The 13,974-nt window shown below is 37.6% G+C and overlaps 2 protein-coding genes across 4 annotated transcripts in view; one reads left to right on the forward strand and one right to left on the reverse strand.

Moving 5' to 3' along the window:
• Nucleotides 1-4,988, reverse strand: part of LOC107720016 (G patch domain-containing protein 8-like) — a 45,645-nt gene extending 40,657 nt beyond the window's left edge. The window contains exon 1 of the mRNA XM_016527587.1: nucleotides 4,891-4,988. Coding sequence (XP_016383073.1) covers nucleotides 4,891-4,935 — 45 coding nt within the window. The 5' untranslated portion in view covers nucleotides 4,936-4,988. The remainder of the gene's footprint in view (nucleotides 1-4,890) is intronic.
• Nucleotides 4,989-6,969: 1,981 nt separating this feature from the next.
• LOC107720017 (mitogen-activated protein kinase kinase kinase 14-like) overlaps nucleotides 6,970-13,974 on the forward strand; it is a 19,651-nt gene continuing 12,646 nt past the window's right edge. Inside the window, exon 1 of one of the 3 annotated variants that reach the window (XM_016527589.1) lies at nucleotides 6,970-7,127. The gene's annotated coding sequence lies outside the window, so the exon portion shown is untranslated. Of the gene's footprint in view, nucleotides 7,128-12,284; nucleotides 12,373-12,624; nucleotides 12,653-13,974 lie in introns of those variants that run through there. The other 2 variants (XM_016527590.1, XM_016527592.1) reach the window with 2 other exon arrangements.

Raw genomic sequence — 13,974 nt, forward strand, 5'->3', positions numbered from 1 at the left:
GTTGTAAATTGAGGAAAAATCGGCCGATAAATATCGGCGGCCGATACATCGGTGCATCCCTACTCACAAGTTCTGCAACTCATCTCGGAGATCCTGCACACACCTCAGTGCTACAGCTAGAAAACACAACCAAACATGGAGAGAGAAACCGCCAAAGCAAGGATAAATAATCCCACTCCATCACCCAATAAAAGACATATCAACCTTGAGCAAGCTGCAGAATGCAATGCTGAAACGATCCACACGAAACTGCATGGTGTTATGTCCAATCTTGTGCATAGATTTGAGTCTAACTCAAACCAATACCAGTGGACTCTCTCGCCCAAACACACACAGCGATTGGTTTAAAATGCAGTGATCTTGAAACACTCCATGAGATTGATTTCATTGAGCCTCTTTGGGCTCTTCAAGTATTCACAAATAAATATATGCAGTGCATTCGGTTGTTTGCCATGCACTCCAAGTGGAAAAAAAGCCAACAGTCAACTAAAGACAAGCCTGTTAGACTGTATCTGCTGCATAAAAAGAAAGATTTATATAAACGTACTTCATGAATAAAGATGAATAATGAATAAAGGCACAAAGGTGAAGCAACAAACATACAAAACAGACCGCTCCATCAAGACCTGAAAGGAAAGTACACAGACTAGCACATTGGTATGCTGACCACAGTCAGCAAGAGGCATTGCTGTTCAAAGATAGCCATACTATGCAGGTAAACACGCAAAGCATTTGAATTCACAATGCATTGCCTCGACTACGACAGAGATGAGCAAAACGAAATGGAAAAACCCAAGGGAGAATGTCCACAATTATGCATTTCTGAAAGTGACCTCTGTAGGACGTCTATTAATATTTACTTTTAGTCTTCCAACATTTCATGGGCTTTGTTGTTATATTCCGCTTAACATATCACAATGTGAAGCTTAACATGACCAACTATTGTAAGCTGTCTTGGATAACAAGTGAATGTGAATAAAACGATGAGTGCATCACTAACCACCCATCAAAAAAGGATCATAACCACATGCTAGGCAAAAATACTAAAATTTGATTTCGATGATCAGCAAAACAAAGTCAGAAATGCAAATGTTCAAAGACGAAAGAGCTTTTTCTAAAACGAATGCATCTGAAGAGTTCTCATGTCTTCTACATGTTGTTATCTCAGAGCAGTTTGCAAATTTTGATGCTCCAAATGAACTCTGACTTTAGTTTTATCTATGATGTGGTTTATTAACACGCATTGTGAATTCAAAGCTCTGCATATTCTTTTTTTGACAATTGACACTGTCTACTTCCAAAAACTGTGTCTAATATTTGTTGTGAATTTTATTTGCTTGGGGCCAACCTAAACTAAATTGGGTGGGTGGGTGCGTAAATAAATAAATAAATATTCACATTTCACAGGTATATTCTCCATCTGTAAATGTTAGAAAGTCATGGAAATATTTCCATTTTGCTCTCAGGAGCCTTTTGCATGCAATTCTCCGCTAAACTTCACAGACTTCAGTGAACGAGTGCAATAGAATAAGAGCGCAATAATTGTGTCATATGTAGAATTTTAAACCTACAAGTAAATGTATTTTATGATAGCAGATAGCAGTAATGGAGTAATCAAAAATAAAATGCAATTAATCTGTGCTCTTGTGTTTATTTGCTTTCGTTTTTAGTTTAGTGAATTGAACCTCTGCCTTAAAAAGCATTATTTTTGTTTTTAGATTGTAATGTAATGTTAGAATGTAATGTCATTTTAGCCCCTTTTTTGCACATAATAGATAGCATAGCCTACTTTCACTATATTTGTCTTAATTGCCTTTAATATAAACATTGTTTTATTGGACAAAATTGGGCAGGATGTTAAAAAATAAAAAATATATAAATAGAAAAAATCCAAATAGAAAATGTAGAGAAAACCGAGATATATACCGTATATCGCATTTCAGCCAAAAAATACAGAGATATGAGGTTTTGGCCATATTGCCCAGCCCTAGTTGTAAGTGGACTTGGAAATAAATGATGTGTTAGTTTCATTTTAATCTGTCAAGATTTGTTATAATATATGCTTCAATGCGGGATATAATGTTTGTGAGATTAATACATGCTATATATTTAAAGTATACTAAATTCGCGACAATATTATAACCCCGACAGAATATAACGATGAAACCAAGACATTGTATATCGATTTAAATAAGCAAAAGGTCTAGATCATTATTGCAGTGGTTAAAATGTTTCTGGTATATGTTTGACAACATTATTTTAAGCCCCTAACTAATGCAGTGAGTAACTTTTCATCTATTAAACAAACCATGTTGGAAGACGTTCCCATCTACATATTCCAGGATGACAACGCCACGATTGTGAAAGAGTGATTCAGTGTATGCACTCTAAAAAGAAAGAAAAAAAAGGTAAAAATAGGGCTCAATGTAGTGTATTTAGTTGAATTATTATTTTTTTTTTGTATTTATTTTTCACAGATGCGCAAGGTTGTTGAAACAATGCACAAAATAATCAAAGCTAAAGGTGGTCCAAATTAATTTCTGTGTATAATCAGAGTATATATATATATATATATATATGTGACGTAACTTCCGATTCTTGTGAAATTGGCCTATCATGAGGTTGCCCTACAAATAAGACATATCCGTCAGTTGGACTGAATGAGCTGTATAGATTTTCCTAATTTTTCCTTTTATTTTCAGACATCATGAGAATAACATAAGAGCCTGTCGCCGATATATCGGTATCGGCGAATATGCCACCGATATGAACATTTTTTTTTACAGAACGTATAACGCAGATAAAATGCTTGAAATGGTGTAATTACTTAGTTGAGCTCCATTGTTTGCTACTGGCGACCTGGATGAAACACTTTAAAGCTTAAGTCTATGGAAAACCATTGAAACTTTGAACGGCCATATCGCCGTAACAGCGCGGCGAATCCAGCGATCCCGGGGGACTACCGACACGCAGAGGGTGGCGTTCGATAGGGCTCCTCGAGCTGAAGGGATCCCCCGAATTTGGTGGAGATCCGCCAGCGCGTTCGCGAGATAGTGACACCAGCCAACACTTTCACTTCAGTAAGGATGTCTCTTGGTCAGGCAGCAGCATTCAAGTGTGGTCTTATTCGACCGTAAGTGCCCGGCGAAGTGGACTTCACATGAAATTCCGCCATGATTCCAGTTCCAAGGAAACGTACACGTTACATTCAAAGGGCATTAAAGTGCGCGATATATTCTCTGTTTATGTATATACTGTATTCTATATATAGTACCAGTCAAATGTTTGGACACACGAATGGGAAAGTGTCCAAACTTTTGACTGGTATTGTACTACAATATACACAAAGAATATCGGCCGATATATCGATATCGGCCCCAAAAAACCCATATCGGTCGGGCTCTAAACATAACGCTTGGCATTTTAATGTGACATGTATGTATCATGAACTATGGTTGAACACAGTTTATTTTTTTGCGATAATCCAAAAGCCTATGGAAAAGGGAGCCAAAAAGCCTTTTGTCGAGGGAACCAGTGTGATGCTAACAGCCTATTGGCCTACGTCATAGTTCCACCACTTTATTATCAATTGTTTAAAGAATAAACAAATGCTGTTAATTCTGTTGCCGGACCCTGACAAATTGCCAAGGCAAAGCTCTCAGTTGGCTGCTGACCCTAATCCAAACTAAGGGCTTCACACTGTTCATGGGCACTCTAATAAAAGCCTGTTTGTTCCTGTCAGCACTCCATGCACAGCCCAACTGGGTGGTTTTAGAAACCCTTCTTTCAGATGGGGGCTGGATGACTTCTTTGACAACATTGACCATCTGCCTACACATCAGTGTAGGACAAAACTATCCCAGCCTCTAGATAAATCAACAGAAATCCTTCCCAGAAGGACCATAAAGAATTATATTAAGAAACCCTCTAACATGGTTTGTCAAGACAAAAACAACATTCCTTACACTGCCAAAGAAGGTCTACAGCACAATTCCGCAAGAGATGCACAGAAAATGTTACACGCATCACTCCATAAACAACTCAAAAACCTATTTTAATTATGACATGCCAACACTCAAATGACCAAACAGTCAAGATGCCAGGTCTGACATTAGCAAAAATGCAATAAACAACGGATCTCTCTCATCACAATGAGTCCATGCATCAATACTACAGACCTTGTAAACTGACAGGAAAGTAGTCTTTATACCAGCTGGCATAACTTGCAAATCAGGTATGCAAAATACAGCACAAACATGCCATTGTGCAAGACGAGAGTCAGTCTGAGACAAAAAAAAAAAAATTCAAACAATGCCTGTATTATTCAAATATAGCCAAAACCGCGAGCAGACACAGGACATGATATATAAACAACAGTTTTGACTAAAATGAGCGTATTTATGTATTTATTTGAAGCTTCACAAGTAAAAGCAAATATTGTACATTAAAATAATTGATATTACAGTCAGGTGGCCGTTAGTAAATTAGACATTTGCTCATATTCTCTTGACGGAGGAGTTTATGTCTCAGCGCAGGCCGGGTACAGCTGCGGTCATCCTACCAGCGTCAAAACCCCTTCTCAAATTAACAACATACCCCGTCAAACACAAGGGGTCGAATAACGGCACTTCTCAAACTTCAACGGCCATCTGGATATTCTCTGGAAATTCTTAAAAATGTATGAGGTAAACTGGAAAGCGACACGGACAGCTCAACTGGTCTCGAGCTTGTCAATGCTAAACTGGGACGATTCCTCTGTTCTAGTGTCACAGAGGCAGCGCTAGCTCAGCAGCTCAAACAAACAATGCCAAACTGTACAAAGCACACCTCTCCAAAATGGACGTTCATCCAATATGTTTCGGATACGTGCAGTTCGTGTAGCATTTTTACCTGGAAATCACGTTCTTCGTTGAATCTAGAGAATCTGTCGGCCATTTTCTCTCCTGTTCGCCTCGTCTCCTGCGTTCCGACTTTCTCTGTTGACCGAAACGCCCAGTAAAGTAAGCGGATGAGCGATAGACTAATGGCAGCGCGCCATTGTTGATTGATGGGCTGGCTGTCCAATCACCTGAGCGCGTCGTACTCCGAACGCATTGGCTCTGGAATAAAGCATTTTGAACCACCGCTGGAGATTGTTGTTCACAGTACGAATGGTCCAGACTCACGACTACCGTGCATTGATCGCAGAGAAGGGTCCTGGACACTTTTACAAAATGTTCGCATTCGCTTTAAAATGTGGCTTACAGTTGCCTAGTAGGCTACTACTATTTTATATAAACCTTCTAAACCTCTTTTTATGAATGACCGAATAATAATTAAAATTCAGTGACAATACACATTTTACTCAGTTTGCGTAAGATATTTTTGTTTTATTGTTTTACGTATATACATATAACATTTATCATTCGTGTGATTCTTTTTGTCAGATGTCTTTTAGTACTTTGAGGGCCCCCTCTGGTGCCAGAAAACAACAACAACAACAACAACAACAAAAATATCGGCTCACAAGCTTGCCAAAGTAAAAAAAAAAAGACAACCTTTGAATCAAATGGAAATCTCTTGACTCTCAATTTTCCAGCCCATATGTCTGTAGCTAATATAAAACTGTATTAGCTAAACAATAATAATAAAAAAATCATTAATGTAATAGTATCGTATATGACACATCCAACATTTCTCCAATAAATTTTGTGAACTGTTATTGTACAAGGTATTTTAAAAAGGAGTAAACAAGGAGTAAAATTGGGACAGAATCTATCTATAAATGTAGCATTAGTACTAAGTTAGTATACATCATAAAAGCCTTCAATGTACAGCATAAACTGTAATAGATATAGTCATTCAAATAAGCCAAAAACTGACAAATTACATATAGGCCTATGCAGGTGTGTCAAATACTCAACCCACAAGAACAGATGACAGGAGTATTTCTCGTATATAATTTTATGGCATCACCAGTTTTAAAAGGCATGACTGGTGTGGCTCAACAAATGTCATTCAAATAGCATTGCCCATAGCTAATCAAATATTTTTAAGTGATTCTTCCCACAGCTGAAAGGCAAACAATTGATCATAGATCAAATTCTACATAATCCAGTCCATTTCTTGTATTCTACCCAAGATGGACAGAGCAGAGGAAACTGTTACGTGGAGTTGGACATGAGTTAAAAACATCTCAGGATTCTCAGGCTGGCTGACTGTGGCCCATTTTCAAAATTATATTACTTTCAAGTTTTTCCACATCCTCTCATGAGATATTTCTTGCTTTTGTGCAAACGTATACTGAACGTGCATGCCAAAGTACCAGTAGATGGTGCTGTAGACCAAAACATTGGCAATATACTACTGAAATCTGAAAACGTATGTACAGATGAATGATTGACAATAGTTATTTTCCTAAAAATGAAATTAAAATGAAGACTTAAAAAAAGTTCTAACTTTCTAAAACTAAAAAAAAAATGTTTAGTTTAGTTTAGCCTCCTCTGCACAGTTTCAAATGCTGTGAGATAAAATGGAATAATATAATAATATGGAAATTTCCTACATTTTTGAGCAGGTATGAGTGGGTAAGTCGCATTTACATTATTTCCCATTAAATATACCTCAAACACCTTTATGTAGGCGAATAAAATAAAACCAGAAAGTTTAAAGTAAAATTAAAAGTACAATAAAAAGTTTAAAGTTTTCTACATTGAGATCTTATATGTTACTAATTTATCATGGCTAAAAAGTATGTTATGGTTGCTCCACATGCATTGTACTGTACAATTTTAAGAAGTATTTTATTGCATTTTCTCAGTTTAATTTTAATTAATTAAAATTCACAAAACAGTTTTGATACAAACAGTCAATCTGGCCATTTAACGTCAACCTCAGCTCGGCTTTAAGAAAACTTTACTTTCAAAATGAATCTTCAGCCGTGATGTCACATTGGTGTGTCTGAAAATCTAGTGAACTGCCTATCTAGACAGCCGCGTGAACGCGTATGTGATGCCCAAACATGCTGTCTATGTATGCAGCTTACTAGGTTTTGACATGCATCCTTCGTCTTTCCGTCTCAAGCGATCAGAAGAGCTCGACTCCGTCCGACGCAAGACCGTTCTCCTGTCTTATTTAATACAATTAAGGTAAGTCCCCTTAACTTTACTGAATTACCTTTATAGTGTCCGTCACGAACGCCTGTCTTTAATGGGCACACCGGTGAATTCACCGAATTCTGTCTCGGAGGATTTTCTCTCTTGATTTTGTCCGAAATGGCGGAGGCGCGGGTGGAGGAAGTTAAACGCTTCTGCCTTTCTTCGTTTAAAAATGTTTTAGCGCTTTACCTTATGCAAAAACTCACGAACTTTCAAAAGATTGTTAATATAATATATGTCTAAAAGCCAATTAAGAAATAAAGTCGTTGTGAAAAGGTTTTTCGTGCACAAATCTCTTAGACATGACGAGTAATGTGTAAGACAAAACTAGTTTTGTTTTTCTCCCTATTATGTGTGACTAATTAAACAGACATCATATATACAGTCGCGCTATTTTAACAGTTATCTTGAGTGTGCGAGCGTGCGTGTGCAAATACAGTCCATATCCCCTTCATGTACAGTATATACATAAGTGCAAAAGTCTATTATTACGTGTTTAATGTCTGTCCTTGAAAGCTTTTTATGTAATGCGATGGAAATAGTGTCTCATAGCAACATCCTTTTATGTTTTGTGTGTCTCTTTGCTGCAAATGTGCAGAGGGGCCCCTGACAGGTATTTAGGGGGTCTGTTTGCAGTGGGCTGAGCAGCAGGTCCAGATCTTGCAGGCCTCCGGTCCCTGAGTTTAGACTTTAGAGCAGGACTTACTCAGGCCAAAAGCATCTTGTTCATGTGTGGGGGCGTGGATGAGTCACTGCCTAAAAAGTCTCAGTGTGTGTGTGTTTCAAATTTCAATCTGTTTTCTTTTAAGGCATGATATTACAAGCAAAACTATTGTTTTTTTTCATGCACTGGTCAATTTTGAAGCTGTTTTGGTTTTATAACACATTATTTCAGACTAGCAGAAAACAAAGATCCAAAATACACATTTAAGTGTTTAATTTATTACATTTCATATATTTGCATCTGTAAATTTCAATTACTGTAGATATCTTGAAAGGCATTTTTCTTAAAATGTTTTTTTTTTCCCTCATGCAGAAGGCAGAAATCTCCACTTCAGTAGTACTCACATACACCAAACTTTACAGTTTTATAATCATATAATAATAAAAATATAATTCGCCTGATTTATATGAAATTTCATTCTTAAAAACATGGTGATTTTTTTATTTCCTGTTGACAGTATTTTCTGATTTATGGAGTGATGGAACTAACATGTCAACATAATTAATCAGGAACATTGAACCTTGATTTATCCAATTTTCTGTTTCTGTTCTGGAAATGTGTGCAAATTAGTGCACTTTTAATAAGATATTTCCTAATTTGCATATGTAAACATAACATTTCAGAAAACTTATCTTAATGTAATGTGATTTAATTAACTGGGAAAGTAGGGTGATATTTATTAATTTTACCCTATTCACCTGTAGTGTCTTGAGTTGGTTTTCATGCTTTAACCAGTTTGCACTTTCAACCGTCTTTTTGAATGTGTAAAGTGAAAAGGCAGCAGTTTAGGAATTGATATATAACATTTATAAGTGTTAGAGCATCATATACAAAACATACACACATACCCAAGTGTCACCTTTTCCAACAAAACCGCTGTTTTTCCACTTAGTACCTTTTGTCTATGAAGTGATAAAGACTCTGTAATGTCTGGTCTTACAAACACACACATAGTCATTGTGAAGTGGACATACCCTTTGGTTAAACCAATGTTTTTTGTCACACACTTCAGTTGTAAAAGGCTGTCATTATACCTCTTAGCATGTGTGTTTTCCTTCTCGGCCTGTCCCTGGCCTCAATACCACACTGTTCCTCTTTGAGCTGCCCAAAACATCCACATTTCTGTATACCATAGATCGTTGAATCCACTGGCTGTCATTTTGTGCTTTCTTCCTCATCTGCCTGTAGCTGTGTTCTCACTTCTGCAAAAAAACTTTCGACATTTAAAAAAAATGCAGAACCTGCATGTCTACTTTTTTTTTAACTAATAATTGCAGGCTGTGAGTTTTTGATACGTTGATGAAAAGTTAACGTCCGATAACGAGTTTTTGTCTGAGCGTTACAAGCCAAACCACACCATTTCCCTGAACTGTTGATTAGAAATGACAGATGCAGGGTGCGGCTTAACTCCCGGTTCTGTAGTAGCCTGAACATTAATTGACTGTGACAAACGTGCCTAGAAAAAGTTTGCAGTGTGAAATTGGCTTTGCTAGTTGTGTTTTCTTGCTTTTTGTGGCTTTGAATAATATACATATGTGTGATTATAATAATATACATATTTGTGAATAATACACAACCATTTAAATGTAGGGATGCACCGAAATGACAATTCTTGGCCGAAGCCGAAACCGAACAAAATGAAACACTGGGCCGTCATGATGTGTTTGTGTGAATGTTTAGTGTTTGTGTTTAGTGTTTGTGTGAATGACACTGTGCACCTTCTATATATGTTATTATTTAAAAGCTGCTTGCGATGGGCTTTGGTTCATCATGTGACTTTCTCATCACCACCTGCATTTGGTGGTTATCAGTGTATTAAAAAGGTACAAAACAGATTTCAGTACTTCAATAGGTTGGTATATTAACATTATATCAGTTAATGAAATTATGGTATTTAACTGTAAATTTAAGTTAAAACCGTAAAACTTAAAACGTTGCTACCGTATTTTTCACGGTAAAATTCCGGCAACCAGAGCTGCCGGTTTTTTATCGTAAATTTTACAGATTTTTTTTTACAGTGTACAACAAAAAGCAGCCTTGCTGAGCAAAAGAGCCTTCTTTTAAAACATTAGAAAATATTACAGATCCCAATTTGAACATTACAGTATGTGTGAATGTTATAATAAATGCATTGACAGAGCTGTTGAAATTATTATCATTATTATTGTCTTTTTATTTTATTTTACAGAACAACAGTAAAAATACAATAGTAACATTTATGATGGAGTTCTTGCTTTTTCTCAACTTTTATTTTGGCGGAAACGCGCAGGAAGACAACAGCAGATTTATAAATGAGTCTCATTACGGATACGTCGCACGTATCGCATTGTCACGTGCCTTGTAAAAAAAATCATAAAAATGTGACTGAGCAACTGAGGAGTAACACTGTTTCAGCGCAGACTTTCCTCGCGCTTTGGACTTTGAACCCTGGTTAACGAGCAGATAGCACCGCAAGCTCTTGCAGCGCTGTCAGAATACATGCAATTCGTGCGTGTATTAGAAAACATAACGTTCTGCAGTTTATTTACTAATTGTTTAAGGCCATTTCGCGATTTCAATCATCATACAGTAACCAGCAACAATCACCCCGTTCTCTTCACATCGAAGACATGTGATGCAGTCCTAAACAGTCTCTCGCTGTAGGTGCTTGAAATGATTTTTACATCTTTCTCAGACAGTTTTAAATGCTTCCACACTGCTGACATGTTTGTTGCATTGCACCTCTCACTCTACTCTGGTTGCTATTTGATAGCATCACGTCATTGTTCGGTACAATGTATTCGGTCTTTTCGCTTATTCGGCCGAACACCGAAAGAGCTTTTTTTGCTATTTTCAGCCGAATAATTTCGGTTACCGAACATTCGGTGCATCCCTATTTAAATGTATGGGTCGGTAAGTTGTTTTTGAAAGAAGTCTCTTATGCTCACCAGGCTGCATTTATTTGATCAAAAATGCAGTAAAAATCATGTCTGTTTCCCATCATCCTTCAGAAATCAGTCTAATATGCTGATTAGTGCTCAAGAAACATTTCCTATTATTATGAATGTTGAAAACAGTTGTTCTGCTTAATATTTTAGTGGAAAACGTAATACATTTTTTTCAGGATTCTTTGATGAATAGAAAGCTCAAAAGAACAGGATTTGAAACAGAAATAATTTGTAACATAATAAATGTCTTTACTGTCACTTTTGATCAATTTAATGCATCCTTGCTGAATAAAATTATTCATTTATTAAAAAAAAAATCATACTGATTTTGAATGGCAGTGTGTATCTTCATAAAAATGTTTCAGCTCCATTTCCTTCAAAGAGAAAATAGTGATGTAATGAGGTTGTTTATTGTATTGACATACCTTTTAGCTGGCTAAGTTATTTCTAACTTGAAAACTATTCAGTGAAGCAGTCAAACCAGTTATAAAAAACAAGCATGGTGTGTAGCTGTTAGGTGTATACATAGAAGTCATTTAGGGACAAAAGTCTTTTTTAGCTGCTATTTTTTTATTGCATACATTTTGTGAGAATCGTGGCCCTAATGCTTCTATTCACTGTCATCAGCAACTTTTATAACTGGATAACTTCTTAGTACTTTGCACTATATGCATGCCCTATTGTGTACATGTAAAAACCAAAGTACACTTTGGGCTTCAGTTATTGAACTTAGCTTTGTGCACTGAGTGATATTACGACAGCATTTTGGATGTAGGCTTAGATATTCGTCAGCGAATTGTGAGGTTACACTAGATGAGCAAGATCTGACCTTTCTCAATTTGATGAGGTCTTCATCACCTCGACATATAAATTAGACATTTTAAACGCCACTGCTTACCAGGAAAAGCTGTTAATATTTGGTTGAGCGAAGTCCACATTCGTGCAAGAAAGAATTAGTTTAAAAAAGGGATAGGTCACCCAAAAATGAACATTCTGTCATCATTTACTCACCCTCATGTAGTTCTGAAACCTATGATTTTACCTTTTCTCTGGAACATAAGATATTTTAAAGAACAGTGGTTTCGAAAAAATATCTTTTATTGTCCACAAAGAAAGAAAGTCATACAGGTTTGGAATGACATGAGGGTGAGTAAAAGATGACAGAATAATAATTGGTGAACTATCCCTTTAAGATGATAAATGCCAAAAACATAGACACACACATAAATGGAAACTAAGGATTTGAGGTGGATCTAATTGTACAAGAGAGAGTTCAGTTAAAGAACGAGAGGCTTTCAGGCAGGCGAAGTTACTGAGAGCCTGACTGCAGCCTCAGGAGGAGAAGGAGGGCAGCGCAGGGAGGGGAAATGGAGATGGATTTCCCGTAAATCAGCTCTATCCTATCAGAGCGCAGCCACTCTCAACATGGCAGAGCGCCAGCAGGATCAACCGTTAGAGGTGTAGCTGACTAAAAGAGAGAGAGGAGGGACCGGCTGTGATAGTGTTAGTAAACGACTATTTGGATCACATCATACAAGATCTCACACGCTTTGCTCTGTGCATTTGAAGCTGTATTTAAAAAGCGGTATATTTTCTTCTCTCTCTTTTGCTTTTTCTTGTGAGCCTGATTAAAATGGGTGAGTTTTGCTAATGAATGCAGATGGCTGTACTGTAATGGAAAGGACAGTAAGCACTGCCGGTCTCATGATGTCAGTCTCTGCTGGGGTCTCATGTGATCATGCGGTGTGAAACTGCTCTCAGTGTGAGGAACTACAGGCTGCTCAACTGCAGGACTTTCTTGCAACATTTTTCCATTGCTCATGTATGGAGTGCTGTCAGATGGATTTTTATCTTCCCACAGTGCTGTGAGTGCTCTCTGAAGTCATTTTGATGATGTAACAGCTTCTCCTTTAGCTATTAAAATGGAGGATTTGGCTCCTTGCAGCTAATAAGCCTTTGGCAGTGTCTACACGGATGACGTTGGTTTTAGATGGAGGCCTGTTTTCTCTTAGTGTAGAGGTATAAGAGAGAGAGAGGGAAAGGGAGAGTGTGGGACAGATTAACTGGGGTCATATAAAGGCTCACTGATGCAACATGCTGTAACTGTGTGAGACCTTGCAGAGTTTCTCCAGGCTGTGCAGATCTTTCCAGCTGAACAGAAGAAAAAGACTTGCTTGGTCAGATTTTAGAGTATTCATATCATGAAAAGCCTTAAGGAATAATTATCTCACTACAAATAAATGACATTTTTCAATTTGCATATTTGATGCATTTTATAAACGCAGTATTACTTAGCTAAATGATTGTGCAGTTATAAAAGCTAGAAAGAAGAAAATGTGGTTGTTGTTTGCAGGGCCTGCCGCCACAATGCTAGAGTGATGTGGGCGGCTGCTAGTGTGGTTGCAAAGGTGCTCTTGGCCTCTGTGCAATTTTGTGAGTGATTTCAGCTTGTTTCTTTGCAGTTGCTAAGGTGTTCTGAGCAGTTTTAACTTGTGGCTATTAGGGTTGGGCCGATAGACGATGCCATCGTCCATCGCCGATGGTTGACAGACATCACGATGTTAAGCTGACATCGTTATTCCTTCCCCCCCCCCCCCCTCTTCCGCAATCCGCCGCATCCCAGTTCCGTGTTCGGAAAGGAAATGAAGTGTACTACGGAAACCCTAAAGGGAATAAATAGCCTACGAGATGGGAGGATAAAAAAAAAAGTCAATACTTTTTCTCGCAATTATATCGTTGGTTAAGTATGGGCGACTGTATATAAATTGCGGACATCAGGGAGCCGCTATTGAAACCGCTTTCGATTGCGCGCTCTCATTTTACTTTCACTTTCACTTTTGAGATTCGCGATCACAAGGACTCTATACTATGGAGCGGGAGTACTTACCACACATTTGACAAGATTAGATGTTTGTCATTGGTGCTAAGGATCTGCAAATAAATCGCCATCGTCCTATCAGACATTTCTCCTTAATCGGTATATGTGGTAAGTGAACTTTCATGTACTGTAATGCAACAGGCTACCGCTAGCAAGCGGCTAACCTTTTAGTGGCACCGTATAACGCGTTATTTGTTTCACGCTTCGGGCACACCCCTAATCCCTTTTATTCTCGCTGTAGTATTGTTGTTGCCGCCACCACCATGTCGTGAAGACGCTGTGTGTTTCATTGTGAAAGCGAAACTACTT

Source organism: Sinocyclocheilus rhinocerous, unplaced genomic scaffold (genome assembly GCF_001515625.1).
Source record: "Sinocyclocheilus rhinocerous isolate Xijiao unplaced genomic scaffold, SAMN03320098_v1.1 scaffold273, whole genome shotgun sequence".
NCBI classification, from domain to species: Eukaryota; Metazoa; Chordata; class Actinopteri; order Cypriniformes; family Cyprinidae; genus Sinocyclocheilus; species Sinocyclocheilus rhinocerous.